This window comes from Panicum virgatum, chromosome 1K (genome assembly GCF_016808335.1).
Source record: "Panicum virgatum strain AP13 chromosome 1K, P.virgatum_v5, whole genome shotgun sequence".
In the NCBI taxonomy this organism is placed as follows: Eukaryota; Viridiplantae; Streptophyta; class Magnoliopsida; order Poales; family Poaceae; genus Panicum; species Panicum virgatum.
The window spans coordinates 56,523,774-56,544,638 of record NC_053136.1 but is presented as its reverse complement, the minus strand read 5'-3'; the positions used below and the strand labels follow the sequence as shown (position 1 = coordinate 56,544,638).

Here is a 20,865-nt window from a genome sequence, read left to right as displayed (position 1 = left end):
TACCCCAACTGGACAGATAGGATACAACAATAGCGGGCACAGCACAGCATAGGCAACGCATCAACAGTAAACATCATACGCCCCTTTAATTCCGGAGCGCATAATATAATAGACCAGAGAAAGATTTATAATTGGTTTCCATTTACACACCACCGCATCTCTAACCAAAACAATACAATAGCAATAAAAATAATTCACATACTGTACACTGGCCCGCAGTCTACCTTGCACACCGCTGCTCTGCTGCCCAGTCAAGCAAGACTCAAAATTGTGCACCAGCCCACTTACAAGCAATCTCCATCCATGATGCCAAACAACAATCCCATTTTTCATGGCTACCACCACTCATTCTCCTCTCCTCGCTGTACAATACAATGCTGCATCCATCAAAACACCTCAGCTAATACTTCTACCCGATATTTACCACAAAGGGCACCAGGCGCTTGTGATCCCTCTTACGCCCAAGGGCGCACGTATCAAGAACCCGTCCAAGCAGCAGCCGGGTGTTCTGCAGTGCCACATCTCGTGCCACCACCCCACTGTCTGTGGCACTTCCACCACCTTGACCCATCAAAGACCCGAATCCTGATCCAGCCGCATATTGAAGTGGTCCACTCCTAGCCTTGAAAGATGATTGGGGAAGCAGCATGCTCTGAAGAACCTTCTCCCCAACCCCATGCCCATTCTCACCAAACCCAGCTTCCTCGTTCTGCCCACCAGTCACACCGCTGCAGCTCCGCAATAGGGCCTCAAGCACATTCAGTGCCTCTGAGCATAATGTGCTCTCCACTAGTTGTGACACAACATTATACACTTGGGGTATCTGGGATGGATCCACAGGGGTTTGCTGCAGCAGTGATTTAAGCATCAAAAGAACCACTCTCTGGTAATCCAAAGGCCCCCTCTCCAGGAGCCTCAGCAGGTGCCCAAACGCCAAAGATGAGTGCTTAGGGAACCACTCCGCACAAATTGCAGGAGAAGCTCGTGCAAACAGATCTTCCAATGACATGATCTCCCCGTATGAATATGCTCTGAACACTTCAGCTAGATCATCCAAAGATTTGGTCCGACACCATACTGAAATATTAGACGCCACATAGTAAGCTTTCTGGTTCTGCTCTTGCAGCGGCGAAGCTGACCCAAGGGAAGGTATTTGTACTTCCTTCGTGAGCTGCAAACCAAGCCATGGAAGAAGGCCTGTGATGTGCATCAATAATCTAGTCTCAGGGCTCCCAAATATAGAGTCACATGTAGGTATTGTGATCCTAGATAGCACCTCAATTGCAGATCCATGACTAACAGTGGACATGAGACCTTTCAGCACCAGTGGCTGCACGCCTTCGAAAGCAGGGACCTTCCCAGTCTCAGTTACAGATAGTAATCTCTCTGAAGTGGTTCTAGACTCCAGCCTATGGAGGTCACTTGTATATCCATTGATGTCAAACTCATCACGTGGCATGCTTGAGAGCAAAACATTTTCTGTTGTCCGGTCACGGAATGTCAATCGATCAATTACCCTACAAAACAACTCAAGCACCTGACAATATATGTGCACAAAATCGGTATGCATCAGCGCAACACAACCCCAAAAGAGCTGTGGGTAAAGTATAACCTTCTCAGGCTCCATGTTCTCAACCATGACTTGTAGTGTCAACAATATCTCCATTGCAAAACCTAGAACAGCCGGAACAGGATTACCCAAGCATCTGTGGATGCATCTCAGGAGCAATACGCAGCTATCACTTTTAACACTGGGACGTAATGCACGGTATATCTGGTGAGATCGACAAGCCAGATGGCGAGATGTGCACTCCATGGCCCACTTAAGAGCTTCAGAACCCCAAGTTTCACGAAGATCCCCCTGAAAGAAAATAGCACTAACCATGCTTTGCACAAGTGCTGATAACAGCGAAGCGCTAGGAAGTTCAGTCCGGACAAGGGTAGGATCCTCATTCTCCCACATCAGGCTGCCCCTTTTAGACTGAATGTATTTTATCAAGCTTACCACATGATGCTTGTTCTCTCGTTCACTACTTTCAACCTCATATAGTTCAAGATGACGGCCAGCAAGTGAATAAAGAAGATTCACAAGCAAGTCCTGGCAATGCTCGAGCACAATGTCTTCTGAGCTATCCATTGAAACACATGTGACGTGGAACAACAGAGGTAGATTTTCACGAAAGTCTTCATCATTTTCATAAGCAATTTCAGCAAGAAGAATCAAAGCTATGTCAGCACGCGAAAGCAAGTGCTGGTGCCCCTGCAATGCTGACTGGAGCTCATTTGCATTGATCCCATGAACTCCACTGCCCCCTTGATGCAAAATATCATCAGTTGAGTTTGGGGTGTCAAAGTAGTAGTCACCACTATCTCTGGAAACATGACGGCTCCTCAGGTTACCAGCTGAGCTACGGACACCCATCAATGGCCCTGACATATTCATTAGTGCCGGAAGCAGCTGGCCTGACCGGCCTGCCGTGGGGTTTGGAATGCTTACTTCAGGAGCCAATGGGCTCAGTGGGCCAGACACACTTCGGCCAGTAACGGCAGATGTCCGCCAGCTCAGATTTCCACTGACATTTCTGACTGCACCATCAAGGGAACCACGAACAAGAAGGGGGGACATGTGAGGCTGACTATCAACTACTGTTGCAACCTGAGAGGCAGTAGGCCCCTGAGAAAACTCCAGTATAACATTTGCAGAGGCGTCACCCTTCCCAGGTCTGACTGGTTCCTCGTTGTCCTCGAGCATTCTCTGAGATAACTCACAGACCAAGTGATCAATGGTCTGTTGTGGGCAAATTCGAGCAAGATATAGGCTGACACGCTTTGCAACAGAAAAATAAGTAGCAAATGCACCAGTGATCTCTGCTGATGGATTGGCATCGCAGTCCTCGATCCCTCTTGTGATCAAGAAATTCAAAACTGGTATGATATTGCGAGTATTGCTTGCAACAGTGCTCCAAAGTTTCTCAATCTCATCAGGAAACTGATCGCCATGTTTCCATGTCACATAATAAAGACTCTTCAGTAACCTCTCACTCCAGCCAGATTCCTTTAGTCTCAGAAAGTTGAGATTTTCTATCCAAGGAGCCATGCAAGTAAGGACCTGATGCTGTGCAATGATGTCCACTGCATCAAGCTGGCGCTGCATTATTTCCTCACACAGATGCTCGCTGAGCTCAGGATGGTCCTTGGCAAGCTTTGAGGACAGCTTATACTGGAATTGTTGGTAGGAATCCGGGAGGTTGCCAACAACAGAAGCCCGGTAATGCCCAACACCATCAGTATCATCTTCAGCCCATTCACGAAGAGAAAGTGTCTCCAACATCTGGAGGGCACTGTCACGGATAAGTTTTGTTTGATCAACCACCTTGTAGAGGATCAAGCTCACAAGTCTCTGGATTTCACATTTTGGAATCTCTTGACGCATGTAGACTTCAGCCAGAACACTGAAATAGCCATCTGCTATTAGAGGATCTGGAGAGTAGCACTGCAAATTATTGATAAAAGATCAGCGCCGTCAAAATTTAACAGCTGGTGGCACACACACACATAAATAGAATAATGTCCAGGTCACTGAGAACATCTCATATACTTTTCAATCAAAGTGAACTGCAACAGTAACAAAAATCTCCAAGACTGTTTCACCCAAAAGAACTTCCTTGGAGGAGATAAAGAATAAACAAATAACACTGTTCACATTTGTGCAGGGTAAAGCAGTTAGATAAGCAACTAATTTATGCATTGGTCTGAGAAGAAAACTTTAGCGCGAAAAATTCTTAGAGCAAATGTAACTATTCCATGAAATATTGATTTGAACACCATTGCAAATGTGTATATAGTCTACCTGCTAGATATACGGAAAGTGGACATAAGAAATATAAGTTAAGCTTACCTGATCTATGCAAGCAGGAAACAAGTCCAAATTTGTCTGCAAAATATTCTTCAGTGCAGTTTTTGCTAAGAGAACTCGAAAGTGGCCAGTTTTCTGTTTGTCCCTCCCACCAAAACGTCCTCCATCAGTATGCTTTGAGTATGACGGTGTTCGTGGATCAACCGGTGAATGCCCAAAAGGTGCCCTTGCAGATGGTTCCATGAATAAACTATTAATCCATGATATCACCCGGCCAGTCATCTTTCTTGCATTATCATCAAAACAAGGCCCATAAAGCAATGAAGCAATGGCATTCATGGAAGCCCAGTTAATAGTTTCCAACTGTTCAGCCATTTCCCTGTCAAATGCAAGTTTGTCAAGAGATTCCCTTGACCTAGTATGTTGACTAGTTTTATATCGCTCAATTTCACGGCGATAGTCGCTGCTGCTATCCTGTCCCCATGAACTACCAGAATCCTCGCTCCAGGTAAGGAGAAGATCAAAAAGCCTCTTACGCATTCTGTTGTCAAACCGCTCAGATTTCGTATCAATAAACTCTGGAGCTAGATATCTCAGGACAGATGCTAATGCATATCGCAGAGGCTGTAAGTCTTGAAAGCTATCGGGCAATGACATGGTGATTTGGCGATATGTTTCTTCAATGAACTTTATGAACTGAGTGCGGAGTACAGTTTTCCGACTAAGCATCCCAGGCCAAACCTTCTCAGCTATCATTCGGTGTATGTTTGCAACATGAGTGCGCAGGTCCTCACGGCGGGACCTGGGATTCTGCTGAACCAAACACAAGCCATCAGATAAGAGAGTATTGAGTAGCTGTGCCTATAATCTTCATAAACATGATTTGAAGAGATGAGTATAGTGTTGGTGTATATTGAGCCCATGTGTAAAGAGGCCCATCTAGAGGCCCATGTATAGGAATTATATATAACCACCCTTCTAGGGTTGGAGGAATACATCCATTATCCCCTCCTACATGGTATCATTAGCCTAGGGTTAGCCTCTCTCTCCTCTCTCCTCCCTCCCCTGCCAGCCACCGCCGGCCGCCGGCGCCTCCCCCCCCCCCCCTCCTCTTTCCTTCCCCTCCCCTCCTCCTCTGCTGCCGCCGCCGAGCGCGTGGCTCGTGCCGGCCGCCTGGCCCCAGATCCGGTCGCCCCGACCCGCCGCCGCCCTAGCCCTGCTCGACCCTGTGCCCGACGGCGCCGCCGTGGCCGCTGCAGGGGCGGGCGCCGGAGGCGCGAGGGCCGCGGCCGCGGGCCCCCTGCAGCCGCTCCAGGTGCCGCCCCAGCCCGATCCGGCCTTTGCTGCCGCTGCAGGCAGGGCCGCGGGCGCGGGGGCCGCGGCCGTGGGCCCCCTAAATCCACTCCAGGCGCCGTCCCATCCCCTGCTGCAGCCCGATCCGCCTGCTGCTGCCACTGCAGGCAGGGCCGCGGGCGCCGGGGGTGCAGGGGCAGCGGTGGGCCCCCTACAGCCGCAAGTCGTCGACCCGACTGCCGCCGCCGCTTCCGCAGCCGCCGCCGCCGCCTCTGCGGCCCACCGCGCCGCGGTCGCTGCGGGCAAGCGGGCCGTCGACGCCGCCGTCGCCGATCCCGCATGGTCTTGCCTCGGGATGTCTCCCGCGGATGCGCCGCTCACCGCCGCCGCCCTCCGCGGGCAGCAGGCCGATGCCGCTCTCGCCGCGGCCCTCCTCGCCGCCAAGTCGGAGGCTTCGGCGGCCCAGGAGCGGGTCCACGTGGCAGCCCTCGCCTGGGAGCGCGAGCGCGTCACGGCCGACGCCCTCGCTCTCCGGGTCGCCGAGACGGAGCGCTTCCTCCGTGTCTCCTCCGGCCAGCACGTCGACCCCAAGCACGGCGCCTCTTCCTCCCACCAGGCCCCGCCCGCTGGATCTGAAGCCCGGTACGACCCTGGTCTCCGTCCTCCTCGACCCCGCGTCCTCCTACGGCCGCTAGCGGGACCAGGTCCTCCTCACCCTCCGCCGCTACGCCCTCGACGACCACGTCCTCGTCGACTCGCCGATCGAGACACGGGACATGGCGTGGCTGCGCCTCGACAGCGTCGCCCTGTCCTGGATCTTTGGGACCATCTCCCTAGATCTTCAGGACCTCGTCAGGACCCATAGCGGCACCGCGCGGCAGGCCTGGGTGGCGCTCGAGGGGCAGTTCCTCGGCAACGCCGAGTACCGCGCCCTCCAGCTCGACGCCACCTTCCGCACATTCGTGCAGGGGGACCTCTCCGGCGGTGAGTACTGCCGGCAGATGAAGGGCATGGCCGATGCTCTTCACGACCTCGGGGATCCGGTGTCCGATCAGGTCTTGGTGCTCAATGTCCTGCGGGGCCTGAGCAGCACCTATGACCACCTGAAGAGCTGGATCGCCCGCCAGAGGCCCTTCCCCTCCTTCCTGCAGGTCCGGGACGACCTCGCCCTCGAGGAGATCACCAGGGGTCTCGCGCCCGGACCGCCCTCGTCTACCTCCACCGCGCTCGTCGCTGCTCCACCGGCTTCCTCCGCCGCCCCTGCCACCTCTCTCCTTGGTGCTGCTCCCGCCGGGCAGTCCGGAGGTTGGGGAGGGGGGCGAGGACGTCGTCGGCGGGGAAGGGGGGGGGACGTGGTGGTAGTGGCACTGGTGGCCCTGCTTCTGGGGGTACCGGTACCGGTGGGGGCTGTCGGGGCGCGCCGACTCCGCCGGCTCCGGCTCCGACTCTCGCTTCTGCCCCTGCCGCTGGAGATACGCCCTGGCCATCCTTCAGCAACCCATGGTCAGGGCGCATCTCGATGTGGCCGTTCCAGGGTCCGGGAGGGGGGCCTCGTCCTCTGCTCCAGCCGGCGGCCATGTTCACCGGCGCTGCTCCACTCTTCGCGCCGTCCTGGACCCCGCCCGCTCAGCCCAGCCAGCAGCCGACCTGGCCTGGGGGTGGGACCAGGCCGCTCTGGCGCAGTCCTTCAGCACCATGGGACTGACGCCGCCGGTCAGCACCGAGTGGATCGCCGACTCGGGTGCCTCGTTCCACACTACTCCTGATGCCGGTATCCTCTCTTCTGTCCGACCCCCACACCCCTCTTGTCCTTCTTCCATCATGGTTGGTGATGGGTCTTGGCTTCCTGTCACCGCCGTGGGTTCTGCTCCTCGTCTTCCTAATGTTCTTGTTGCTCCTCAAATGGTTCACAACCTTCTTTCCATTCGCCAGTTTACTGCTGACAACTTCTGTACTATCGAATTTGACTCTTCACTCTTCTGGTCTTACTGTGAAGGATTCGGCTTCCCAGCGTCCGCTCCTCCGATGTGATAGCCCGGGGCCCCTTTACACTCTTCGGCTTCCTGCTTCCGCTGCTCCGTCCTCGACTTCTTCATCGTCTACTGCCTTTGCCGTGACGCCTTCTTCCACCACCTGGCACCGCCGGCTTGGACACCCCGGCCGCGACGTTTTGGCTCAGCTCAGCCGTAGTACCAATGTTCCATGTACTAGGGCTCCTACTGAGCACCTCTGTCATGCGTGCCAGTTAGGTCGTCATATTCGACTTCCGTTTTCTTCTTCTTCTTCGCATGCTGCGCATGCTTTTGATCTTATTCACTGTGGCATGTGGACATCTCCTGTACTCAGCATGTCTGGCTACAAATATTATCTGGTCATTGTTGATTATTTTTCTCATTACTCTTGGACTTTCCCTTTGCGCGCCAAGTCTGAGACCTTCCCCACCCTCCACTTCTTTGCCTGGGTGTCCACTCAGTTCGGCCTCACCGTTAAGGCCATCCAGTGCGACAACGGGCGGGAGTTCGATAACTCCACCTCCCGTTCCTTCTTCCTGTCTCGGGGTGTTCAGCTGCGTATGTCTTGTCCGTATACCTCTCCTCAGAACGGCAAGGCTAAGCGGATGATTCGCACGACGAACGACGTCGTGCGCACCCTTCTGATCCAGGCCTCTCTGCCCCCGCGCTTCTGGGCTGAGAGCCTCCACACCGCCACCTACCTGCTCAACCACCTTCTGTCAACTGCTTCCCCTGCTCCCACTCCACACCACGCTCTCTTCGGTACCCCTCCTCGCTACGACCACCTTCGGGTCTTCGGGTGTGCGTGTTACCCTAACACCTCCGCCACCGCTTCTCACAAGCTGGCGCCCCGCTCGACTCGTGTGTTCCTCGGGTACTCCCCTGACCACAAGGGGTACCGATGCTTCGACCTCACCTCTCGCCGCATCCTGATCTCCCGACACGTCGTCTTTGACGAGTCGGATTTCCCCTACTCCACCTCCTCCACACCTTCTCCTGACCCCGAGCTGGAGTCTCTGTTTCCGACTGACCCGGTGGTTCAGCCACCGTTACCTGTCTGTCTTTTCCCTGCAGGTTTTCCCGACGCACCGGCACTGCTTCCGCTGATCCCTGCTGCGCCGAGCGCGGCCCCCGGACCTCCAGTCGTGCCGCGCGCAGACCCGGTGTCTCCCGCTGCGCCACGCGCGGCTCCGGTGCCTTCCCCTGTACCTGCGCGGTACGCTAAGCCGGTGCAGGTGTACCGGCGCCGCACGGCGCCGACACCAGCGCCGCAGCGGTATGCTCAGCCGGTGCAGGTGTACCGGCGTCGACACCGGCGCCGCCTCCTGCTCCGGAGGCTCCTGTGACGTCTACACCGGAGCCGTCGCCGACGCCGCCTCCTCCGGCTCCCTCTCGAGCCGAGCCGGAGGTGTACCACCCGCCAGTCATCCATCGGGATCCTCGGCATATTCATCCCATGGTGACTCGGCTAATGGCGTCTCAGGCCGCGACTCTCACCGCCACCAAGGGAGAGCCGCGAGTCTCTCTGGTACCCTCCTCTGTCCGCGACGCCTTGGCGGATCCTCACTGGCGTCGCGCGATGGAAGAGGAGTACGCGGCTCTCCTCGCCAACCAGACGTGGGACCTCGAGACGACTTCCGTCTGGCTGCAATGTGGTGACTGGCAAGTGGATCTGGACGCATAAGCATCGGGCTAACGGCACACTGGAGCGCTACAAGGCTCGCTGGGTTCTCCGGGGGTTCACCCAGCGGCCTGGTGTGGACTATGATCAGACCTTCAGTTCAGTGGTGAAGCCCACTACGGTGCGCACGGTCCTCTCGCTTGTGCTCTTGCGCTCTTGGCCTGTGCACCAGCTGGACGTGAAGAATGTGTTTCTTCACGGCACTGTCAGAGACTGTCTATTGCTCTCAACCAGTGGGATTTGTGGACTCGAGTCGTCCGGATATGGTCTGTCGGCTCAACAAGTCTCTCTATGGTCTGAAGCAGGCTCCTCGGGCTTGGTACTCTCGGTTCGCCACGTTCTTGCTGACATTGGGGTTCACCGAGGCCAAGTCTGACACGTCTCTCTTCGCCTACCACCGTGGGGATGAGGCTGCATATCTGCTGCTCTATGTCGATGACATTGTGCTCACCGCCTCCAGTCAGCAGTTGCTTCAGAGTGTCATCTCCTCTCTGCAGCAGGAGTTTGCTATGAAGGATCTTGGTCAGCTCCACTACTTCTTGGGCGTCACTGTTGAGCCTCGCCCGTCTGGTCTTCTCCTTCACCAGCGGCAGTACGTACTTGATATCCTGGAGCGGGCTGGGATGACTGATTGCATGCCCAGCTCCACTCTTGTCGACACTCAGGCGAAGCTGTCTGCTGATCTAGGTGATCCGGTGGCTGATCCTACTGCCTACCGGAGTCTGACCGGCGCTTTGCAGTACCTCACCTTCACCAGGCCGGACCTCACATACGCTGTCCAGCAGGTCTGTCTCCATATGCATGATCCCCGGGAGTCACACCTTGCTGCGCTGAAGCGTCTCCTCCGCTACGTCCGTGGCACAGTTGACCTCGGCCTGGTGCTTCACCGCTCGTCCTCTGCTGAGCTAGTGGTCTACACTGACGCTGACTGAGCTGACTGAGCTGACACTCGTCGCTCCACTTCCGGCTACGCCGTCTTCCTGGGCGGCATCCTGGTCTCCTGGTCGTCCAAGCGGCAGCCGGTTGTCTCCCGCTCCAGTGCTGAGGCGGAGTACCGGGCTGTCGCTAACGGCGTCGCGGAGGCGTCCTGGGTACGACAGCTCTTGGCGGAGCTCCACAGCCCGCTCGCCAAGAGCACGCTCGTCTACTGCGACAACGTCAGCACCGTGTATCTCTCCACCAACCCCGTCCAGCATCAACGGACGAAGCATGTGGAGATTGACCTGCACTTCGTGCGCGACAGAGTCGCCATCGGCGATGTTCGGGTACTCTATGTCCCGACTACCTCCCAGTTTGTTGACATCTTCACCAAGGGGCTGCCCTCCTCGACCTTCTCGGAGGTTCGCTCCAGCCTCAACGTAGCCGGTGACTAGTTGTGGCTACGGGGGTATTAGCCCTTTGTACTCTCTTTGTACTCTCTTCTTGTCCAGTCTTGAACACCGCTGCGCCGGTTGTTCAGACTGCGGGGGGGTGTTGGCTTTCTTGTTGTCCAGTCTTGAACACCGCTGTGCCGGTAGTTCAGACTGCGGGGGGGTGTTGGTGTATATTGAGCCCATGTGTATAGAGGCCCATGTATAGGAATTATATATACCCACCCTTCTAGGGTTGGAGGAATACATCCATTATTCCCTCCTACATATAGGATTATTGTTTTTGTCAATTTAATTCATAAGTGGCAATGCGCCTTCTCAAGCACCAACATAGAGATGTCAGAAATATGAATACCATATTTTACAAGTTACAATGCAAGTTTAAGCTGACATTATCACTCAGAAATTAGTGCTCCTATTTTGTTGTGTTAAGAACAGAAAATGTGTTCTTTTATTTGTTGTTATAGCCTCACATCATAAAGAAAAAAATGGTTAATGTACGTCCTCCTAAAGAGCACCTACATCATTTGATGCAGATTTGGTAGGGATACCAGGAAAACCCGGCTAGTCCTAGTCACTGGAGGCTCCAACTACTTTAAGGCTCCAGATTTGAGAAAAAAAATTGTACAGACAACTAGCCTGCGCGTTCAAGAAAAAAAAACTAGGCAAAAGCCTGGATAAAGAGGAAAAAGGCTGCACAAGGAAAGCAGGGAGAAAAAATAAGTGGGACTCAAAGGTAGCGGCGGCTTATGCTAGAGAGTCTAGCCACATAAAGATAGATTGATGAAGAGGTCGTGAGCTTGTAGAGAAAGTATTGATACGGATGACAGATAAGCAAAAGGCTATTCAATACACAGTAGGTGACATGCCCATCGACTTCAGTAAATCTCAAGATCTGCTGGCCCAGTCTATGAAACATATGACCTCCCTTGAAAGGAGGCCAAATAAACACTCATACCTGATTAGTTCAATGAATTTCACTATATTCTGACTTCTAGGAGAAAGTTAAGCCAATGTACCTTCCATTTAGGTTTTCCTTCTGTTTCTGATGACACCTCCTCAAGAAAAGCTGTCAGCTCACCAAACATCTTTTCACATACTTCTAAATGCGAGTGACCAAGGGCAGATGTAGCAGCAAGCTGCAGCCACAGAAATCATCCAAAAGGGGAAATAACAATTTCTAAGCATATATGCAGTACTCACTAATCAAATTGTAGAAGATGCTGAAAGTGCATATTTAATAGTTCTCTACACAGCAGAACTATTGCGGCAGTCAAACAAAGAATATTGATAGGAAGGCTGAGAAAGAACAAACTGCAGTAATATGCAAAGGCAGTAATATGCAAAGGCAGGATAAGTGCAGGCAAAATTAATCATTGCATTAACTTACTGCATATCCTTCTGAACCATGACGCAGTGATGGAAAAATCATATGGAATACTTCTCTTGCTGGTTTGAGGGGAAGTTCTTCTCTATTATCAGGTGGACAAGAGCAGGCAAACATGGCATATATCAACCATTGGTCAAGTTTAGTTTCAGTATCTTGTGATTGCTGAGCCTTTCCACCAAGTTCGACAGGAGTAATCTGTTCGAGTCTCCTAATAACCTCTAATCTGAGGAGTTTTATAGTAAAGTTATAAGATACCCCAAATATAGCTCAACACACAATCAAATTATCAAATCAATGCAGAAAATAGAGTTTCTATGGAATGAGCAAGTGCCAATCATCAGTTCTTAAAAGATACAAGTAATAATTGAAAAGGATAAATGATTAGTTCTGAAAGAAAGAGTACAGCTGATTTTAGAAAACTATAATCTCAAAAGTCAAAACAAAACAAATCACTAGTAAAAACAAGACAATGCTGTGTATATTCGTGCCATTGATTATATTAGGCCCACAGCCAACTTTGCATCCGTACCTACACCATGTCACCAGGTCATCATGGTCATATTCTGAGCTTCTGCCCAAGATGTAACTACTAGTTTTTGAATTCAACTATTTAGTACACCAGATTGCAGAAAAGCAATGCTTAATTGAACCCGAAAACACAAGTTCAAAGTTGACATTGGAAGGAAATAAATATGAACAAGTAGCATTTACCATATAGAATTATGCATGCAAAAATTCCAATAAAAACATAGTTCTTACCTTGCATCCTGCACAGAGCTAGGGCAAAGTTCAGCTGCATATTTCACAATTTCACTGAGGTAGCGCGCCCATCTGCTTTTATCTAGACTCTCCAAAATGGATTGAAGAGTCACATCCAAAGGAATAGGGTCCATTTCACGTCTTAGATCATAAGGCCGCCCTGGATCCCAATAACAGCTCTGAACAATGTCTTCCTGTGTATTAATAAAGACAACTTTATGTTGCGGTATCCTCTCTTGTGTGATCAGGGATTGAAAAAAAAAGAGAAGTTTGATGACAACACTTGTGCAAATAAAATCTTTAGGCTCACAGAAATATAGTAACTCCATGGAAGCCTTGGAGGCAAGAGAAACTTTTGTGCATCTTTTCCCAAGAAATTTTAAAATTCCAAACAAGTGTTCTAGCAACTCAAAAGAAATTAACATCCAGAAAATTCCACAAAACTATAAAAAAAAGAACTCACCCCATTTTCCTCTATGATGTCAATAATAAATATTGGTTCTGGTTCAAGTTTCAGTTTATTGTCACCCCATTCATTTGCCGAGTAATCCCTGAGATCATTTTTCAGCGCTCGAACACATCGCAGTAACTCCAAGGCAGTGAGCCGTATTTGAACATCAGCTGAACTGAGAAACACGAGGCCAACTGCATCTATTTCTGAGGCACGAAATTCAGATACATCCCTGGGCCTATGAAAAGGAGACCTCTGTAGTGCATCACCTCCTATACTAGAGTGCCTCGTATTTTGCATGTCTTTTGCCAAAACTTCCTCAGATAGGCACACTCTCCACAACCGCATCAGCTCCACCAGGCGTCCAAGTGATGTTTGAATTAAAAGAGGAAATTCATCAGGAAGTTTTAGAATAAAATTAGCCATTCCTTTCAACACAGCAAACCTACGGTTAGGTAGAAATCGTACAATCCTGTTCAACACTTGCACCGCTTCTTCACGAACACCAGGGTCAATACTTATACCATGCTGAGGTATAATGTCAGTCATTTTATCATGACGGCCCACCTCTTCTATCAAGTGCGGGATACATTTAAGCACAGACCTGAAGAGTGATCCCTGAGATTTATCTTTTGTTACATTGTCTGAAAAATAAAAAAAAATTAGAGATCACAGAGTAAACAGGAAAATGACAAACAACTAATACATAATTCCTCCCATCTTTTACAATTACTACAACAATTTCTAAGTGTTATCCAAATAAATAGAGAGTAGGGGTGTGAGTGTGTTTGGGTGCATTGGAGTGTGTTGAGTTTTTTCCTTTTTCTACTTGTACATATGTTTCTCTTTCTCTCCTTCTTAATCAAATGACACGCAGTTCTCCTGCGCGTTTGAGAAAAAAAAAATAGAGTAACAGCAGCACTTGCTGAATAATTCAAAATATGGCTATATATAATGAGATGTAGCAGTATACCTATTGTAGCCTTTGATGATGTGAGAAGTGCTAGGCTATATGCCTTGTTGCAAGACCTTAATATTAACTCGATTGCTGACTTCACCTTTGGAATATAGTGCCCAATACCATTCACTGAAATTTGAGAACAAAATACACTTACCATATTTTTCAGATAACAACTAAGGATAAACAAAACAAAACTACCCCAGTGCCAGGTTACCTTGAAGAAGATCCAAGCCAACTTGTTGATTTGTTGGAGAAACAACAATCTCGAGCAAAGCCCTAAGACCAACAACCTTTGCTTCACTTAAACTATCTGGTTTTAACAATTCCAGTATCATATGATTCATTGCAAAATCCAGATTACTCTGAGCTAAGGTCACACAGAACTCAACAAGTTTATCGTGCTGCACATCTTGAGTTAGCAAGCCTTTCTTCAAAACAGTCAGTAATTGAGAGGTAACACTGTCTAAACAATCCCAAACATGATTTCGCGGTTGGTAATCTGCATAAACATTTAAATAGAATTTTACTAATCGATGCAGACAATCCAATGCCATTGATCGATGATTCTTGTCCTGCATAATAATGAATAAATCAGAATTATTCCAAAAGCATCACAAAGGAAAGGAAGAATATTAGGTTTCAGCGATCGGAAATATGGAAAATAAAATATTCTGATATCGTCACATGAAATTGTTCTTGGGATCATATTATATCACATCTCTGCAGGAAAAAAATCACCTTGAGATACTTATACAGGATCTCCATATGCTGGGAAAAATTAGAGTTGAATGTATTGGCATCACCAAGACAAAGTAGAAGGGTAACCAGTGGAAAACCAACCTGGAATAAAGATTCAGCATTGTTTATTAATAGTATTACCAAAACAATAAGAGAAAAAGTGAGGATCTTGTTGCTTTGTTCACCCATAAATTACTAAAGCTTGTTAATATGCTCAACTTTACAAATCATTTTCACAAATATTTCATCATTGTGACATTCAAATCACCGTGCTTGCCAATAGTGAAGAATGCAATAAGTTCAAAGTAAGCCAGTCCCCAGCTTTACATTATCACATCAAATAGTTGCGAAGCATGATTCATTTACTGAGTTCTAGGTATGAAATTAAATGTTTCAGAAAATGCTTAGGATCATGGATGGAATTTGATCGTTTATCCAATTCAAGAGACACAAACAATATGACTGTTTACTCTTGGAAAAATAATAACAATATGAACATTTTCAGGGCCTTTCGAAGAGAATGGCAACAACCAGACTAATAAGTAGAGTTGATAAATACTGTTCATACAGATGCAAATACTTGGTGTATAACTAGTTTCATTTCATCAACTTACAGCAACATGTTTGCTCTGCTTATCCATCCAATACATGAGCTGGACCCTTATTCGCGCAACAGCATCATACCAAAGTGACAATGCAGGTTCTACACCAAGTGGAGGCCAATAGTTTTTTCCACCCTCTGCAAGTGGGGCGAGTATACTTGAAAGCATATTGCATAAAGCGTGTTGCAGTTCACTCTTTCTTTTGTTGGGAGGACGATTTAGAGGATTTGCTTTTGCAATGAAGGATACAGAAGCATTCAGCCCACCCTCTGTCTTCACCTGAAAAAACGTAAATTAATTGCAGGAAACAAAATGTTGTGTATACCTCTCTACAAAACATAAATGCATTTCTCTACAAAACAGAAATACATTTCTCATACCTAGCCATGACTCTGAAGTGCACAGGCATGCCGTATGGACATTTTATCCAACAAACATTAATTCACAGATGAGGAAGTGAACAGGTAACCAATCTTCATACTCATATAAGCAAATGACTTATTATTATATTGAAGTTAAGATTGCATAATTTATGGATTGGGTGTACATAAATATAGGCATAGGTCATTCGGTGCATCTAAGTAAACCACGACATCAATCATGAAACTAGTTCTCTGGGATTATCATTTGCATGAATATTCTAACAATTTGGTCTGAAGGAAGGTATGTGGCACTGGAATAGAATGTATTGATTATGGAGGGCAATGGCCATGTACATATATAGGCAAGGAACCCTATGATGGTTTATAGAAATAGCACCAATCACGGGATCCTTGCCGTACAAAGGTAAACCTACCATAAACAGCTCGAGCACACAGCCGCATGGGCTGTGGGCGCCGACCTGAGAAGGCCGGGGGCAGGCCCAGCAAGAGTCCAGTCCAATAGGCCTAAATACCTCTGCTAACATGGTCCATGGAGACTGGAAAATTAGCTTGGACTTGGAGCACAGTAGCGCAATAGCAACCAGAATTTTAACAGTCTATATGTGAGAGGGGGCCAAGAAAAATACAGATGTGCACTTTGATCCTTACCAACTCCTTATCAACAAATACCAAATATGAAACTATATAGCACTGGAGCTGTTTTGCATATCATACCCCCAATTTAAGGTAGCGCATCCCATTAATTATGCTGAGTGTCTCACTTCTAAGAGCAGGTGAATCAATACGCCGTGTATTAAGCTCGATGAAAAACTTTTCTGTCACCAAGCTGAACCTGTACGAATAAAATATTGTGGATCTCAGTAACTTAGACACGACGCAACAGCTTTCATGTGATATTTAAGTCATATAGGCATCTCCCTCCACCCTTATCCATGGAAGTCAAGAATGTAAAAAGCATACCTTATCCGAGATAAAGCCCCTAAAAGCTGCGCAACAAGATCTAAGAGCAGACCCCGTAAATCAACCAATGAAGGATAATCTACTTGGCTGACGACCCTGCAGAAAGTATAGAAGGCAGGGGACAAAATCAGCTTCACAAGACCACAAGTATATAAACTCTGGCTGGCAATTAAAAGAAAAACGAACACAATGACAGAACTCAAAACATGGGTGGATGTTGTTGAAATAAGACAGCAAACGTTTATTATGCAACTAACATTTACTTTTTTATTTTAATGAAATGTCAGGATAAAGTTGGGCTTATGAATGCAGATATACTAACTTTTTTTAGGGCAATGCACAAATAAAAACTGTACTGTTAGATGTGTGCTACTTTTACCATACAAGAAACATGTTAATGAAGGCAGTAAAACCTTACCTGTCTGCGTTAATTAGCCAATCAAATACGAAACTTTCCAGGCCAATCCAAAGTTTCTCTACACAGAATTAAAGTGCAAGAACTCAGTCAACTACATTGAAAAGTAAATCCGCAAAGAAAATCAAGAAGAAAAAATAGAAAACCTAGCAACCTGTTATGCCCTCTTGCGGACAGTACTCGGCAAACCGAATGCAGGCTGAACAGAATATGCACTCAACAGCAAGCTGAGTAAGAACAAAAGACAGATATCAGATTCGGTAACAACGGGATGCAATTGCTATAATGACAATGAAAAGTACTTCCAGTGACTACTTGCAGACTTGAAGTTATGCTAATTTACAGAATGTGTGTCTACTGCTTTTATTTTATAGAATGATAGTACAAAACAAAATAATCCTTATTATGAAAGCACATGGCCAATCAATGACAAACCTTCTTTTGGTATGTTGACGCATCATGGGCGCCTTTTGGTGATTCACTGCCAAACAGTTACGAACAACATTTAAATAAAAAGTAAAGGACTGTAAATTGCTTTCTAGGGTTAGCAAAACAGTTTCTTGAAAAGCCTAAGCAGTTCTAAATGTGGAATAATTGGAACCTAATATTATAAGGTTGTATTTGTCAGGATAGTTCACTCAGCATACCTCTCCCTCCACCGAAGAAGAGCTTCCAAAAGTGGTAAAGGTGTATGTCTAGCAACCATGGCGAGAGAATCCAATACTTGCTCATAGCTTGGATCTGATGGTCGGAGGTATTGCCCATCCTGTTATTTTCAAAATTAGAATTAAGTATAGTTTGTGTTTTACATACAGTGCCGTACCTGATAACACACCGAGTATAATTTGACACCATAATCATATGGCTGCTAATTGCATGCCTAAATGAAACAATGCTACATCAAGCTAGCCAGCCACATATGCAAGTTATGACTAGATAAGGTTCTGCCCATCTTACAATCTTGATCCCCCTCCTGCTATAAGAAAATGGTGTAATATCTCCCTCAATGGATTGAGCAGATCTGTTATTTGGTTAAGATATTGTGCTTCGAAATAGATGTACATATCAAGACTCTTGGATAGAAGTTAACCACTTAAGCGGCTATTCCAATGTATACAAAGTTCTTTAAGGAGCTGATCAGCCATGTTAAGTTGATGCAATAGGCCACTCACTCACTCCCTAAATGGATTGAGCACATCTGGCATTTAACTAAGATATTGTGCCTCTAAATGGGTGTGCATATCAAGATCGGTACTTCATTAAGCTTTTCCAGCAGGAAAGACCTAACAAACATAGGCTATAGATGAAGCCTACCATAAGCCACCAGCAAGGTAATGGGGACGTTTTGACAAAATAAAAGATTAAAACCTTTAATAGAGCACCAATGGACAAGGACACTAATCTTGGACAGATATTTGACACATGTTGGGGGAAATTCCAACAGAACCTACAAAAAGATTTGGTTCCTAATTGCATTATTGGTTATCAGCGTATAATAGCTCACAACAAAAAAAAAGACAGTATTTACAATACACTGCATACAATAGCTCACAGTAAAGAAGACAGTATTTACAATATGCTTGCAGCAAGGTTGCCCATGGTGTACCTGGAAAGGAGTTTAGGACAAATGACAGGGGATGAATAAGTGAGGAGTTTAGGGCAGATGACGAGGAGCGGTTAAAGGTGGATGGGGGTGCATTTTGTGAGCAACTATTGCCTTCTACTGTGAGGTGCAAGTACCACGGCACATTGATCTGGAGTTGGCTAGGTCAGTCATGTCAGTGAGCAGGTGCAGGGTCTCTCGCAAATCCCAACCAGCATGCCCAGTGAAAAAAGTTGAGAGGGCAAACATTGTGGTTGAGTGGATCCCTCTTCACAGCTGAGTATTGGACAGGCCAAATTAAGGAAAGCTTTAGAGTGTTTGAAAAGTTGAGAGAAACGATATCATTCCCAGAGAAGTGCGGCCAATTGTAAGCGTTCTCTGGCATCAACATTTGCAAATACTGATTGCGCAGCATGAATAATGGGCCAGCACGGCATGAAACTTTCCAGGCATATACATGCAGCCAGAAATCACTGACGGGGCTAGTCCTGATATAAATACACCACTACGTGAAGCCCCGGAATTCTTTTCTGGCATTTAGTTGCAACATTTTTATCCTGACTGCCCTCCACTCCATTAAGGGTCACGCTCCTGCTCCTCCACCGGCAGAAACGGATCGATGGTAGAGAAGCACGTGACATGCAACGGAATGAAGAATGACATGATGTAGAATCAAAATCCCAAAATGGTGGGAAGTAGCCGTTTTAGAATTAGAATTTAGAATTGGGCATTTGGACATGCACATAGACCGAAACCTAGACAGCAACAATGGTAGGTAGCAAAGCAAGGCGATCTGGAATCCATGCCATGAGGTGGTGGGAAATGAAGCCGTGGAATGCGATGATAGCGGAATAAGAGAGGGGGCGGCTGACCTGTGCCTGCGCGGTCTCGATGCGGCGGCGGGCGAGCGGGAGGAAGCGGGCGAGGAGGGAGTCGACGATCTGCTTGGCAGCGCCGCCAGCGCCCATGTCGGGCGGGGCGCTGGGCGGCGTGGGGGGCAGCGGCGGGGGGTAGGATACCCCAGCGGCCGCAGCCGCCGCGGCGGCGGAGAGGTGGTGGGAGGAGCGCGGTGTAGCCATCGCGGGGGTGATGCGGACAAACTGGTGGGGGGCTCGCACCGCCCTCCCCTTCGATTGCTCCCCGCTGTCCGTCTGTCTCTCCCTGTCGCCTTTGTTTCCGATTATAATCGATAATTTCGGTGGGGGTGATGCGGAACATGCAAGGACATCAGAGAGTGCATGTTCAGTTATTCCAGTGAACTAAGACTGACTCCAACAGTCTAATGCAAAATAGGCGAGACATTTGTGGGTATGCCTCGCCTACAGAAATTGCATCGCGGTTGCAAAATCACCGATCTCCAACAGCGCACGCAAAAAATCTCCCTCTCCGTCCCTCACTCTCCTCCGGTCCTCCCTTTCCCCTTGCGCCGCACCTCCTCTGCTCCCTCCCCTGGATCTCGCCGCCGCTCCCCATCCCGCACGCGGGGCCCGCCTCCACGCACGACCTCACGCCGGCGTCCCCGGCTCCACGCGCCGGCCCTGTGCGCACCGGCAGCCCGGCCTCCACGCGCGCCGGCCGCCCCGCCTCCACGCGCGAGCTCGCGCCGCCCGCTCCGTGTGCACCGACGGCCCAGCCTCCCCGCGCGAGCTCGCGCCGGCGGCCCCGCCTCCCTGCGCGAGGTCGCGCTGCCTCCACGCGCGAGCTGGAGCCGCCGCTCCTGTGCGCGCCGGCGGCCCCGCCTCCACGTGCGAGCTCGCGCCGCCGTCAGCCAGCCCGTCACAGTGTGCCCGGCCCGCGCGCGTAGGGCTCAGCCTCCGCCGCCGCCTCCGGGAGGTCCGCTGTGACACCCCAGCCCAAGACTTAATAGGATTAATAGGATACTCATACCAATAAGTTGCAACTTCTTTTCCGGAAGCTAGTCTCCAAAGAACTCCGAGGTTAAGCGTGCTTGGCCCGGAGAAATTTGGGGATGGGTGACCGACTGGGAAATTCTTCTTGGGTGCGCACGAGTGAGGACAAAGTGTGCAGAAAAGACTGGTGTTGGTCTGTGAGGACAGTCTATTTCCTAGAAAGCAGCCAGATGTAAGCGGGCCCGGCCTCGGGGAGGCGGGACGTTACATCCGCGCCGCCGTCGCAGGCAGGAAGGCCTCACGCCGCCGCCTCCTCCCCATCCCGCCGCGGGGCAGTGCGGGCCGATCCCGCCGCCCCCTGCTCCCCATACCGCCGGGGGCCGGTGCGGGCGGATCCGGCCGCCCCCTGCTCCCCTCCGTCTCCCCTCCCGCCGCCAGCGGCAGCCAGCGAGAGGAGCGACGAGGGCACGCTTCCTCGACGCAGAGGCCTCGCTCCGCGCCCTCCCTCCCTCCTCCTCTCTGTCTGAGGCGGAGGCCCGCA

General features: G+C 49.4%; 1 protein-coding gene across 2 annotated transcripts; it reads right to left on the bottom strand.

Annotated features, from left to right (window-relative positions):
* Nucleotides 1-60: 60 nt before the first annotated feature.
* On the bottom strand, nt 61-19,736 carry LOC120647112. 2 transcript variants are annotated; one of them, XM_039923749.1, is made up of 17 exons: nt 19,347-19,736; nt 17,519-17,637; nt 17,307-17,352; nt 17,026-17,098; nt 16,875-16,932; nt 16,457-16,552; nt 16,211-16,328; nt 15,126-15,392; nt 14,512-14,613; nt 13,988-14,345; nt 13,786-13,899; nt 12,825-13,456; nt 12,362-12,555; nt 11,603-11,825; nt 11,232-11,351; nt 3,899-4,666; nt 61-3,493 (listed from the first exon to the last, which is right to left on the bottom strand). In XM_039923749.1, the coding sequence occupies exons 1-17, from the start codon at nt 19,551-19,553 to the stop codon at nt 410-412; spliced, it is 6,579 nt and encodes a 2,192-aa protein (XP_039779683.1). In that variant the 5' UTR covers nt 19,554-19,736; the 3' UTR covers nt 61-409. The 2 variants fall into 2 exon arrangements, with proteins under 2 accessions (XP_039779683.1, XP_039779675.1); XM_039923741.1 differs by having other exon boundaries at nt 3,899-4,669; nt 19,347-19,660.
* Nucleotides 19,737-20,865: the final 1,129 nt, after the last annotated feature.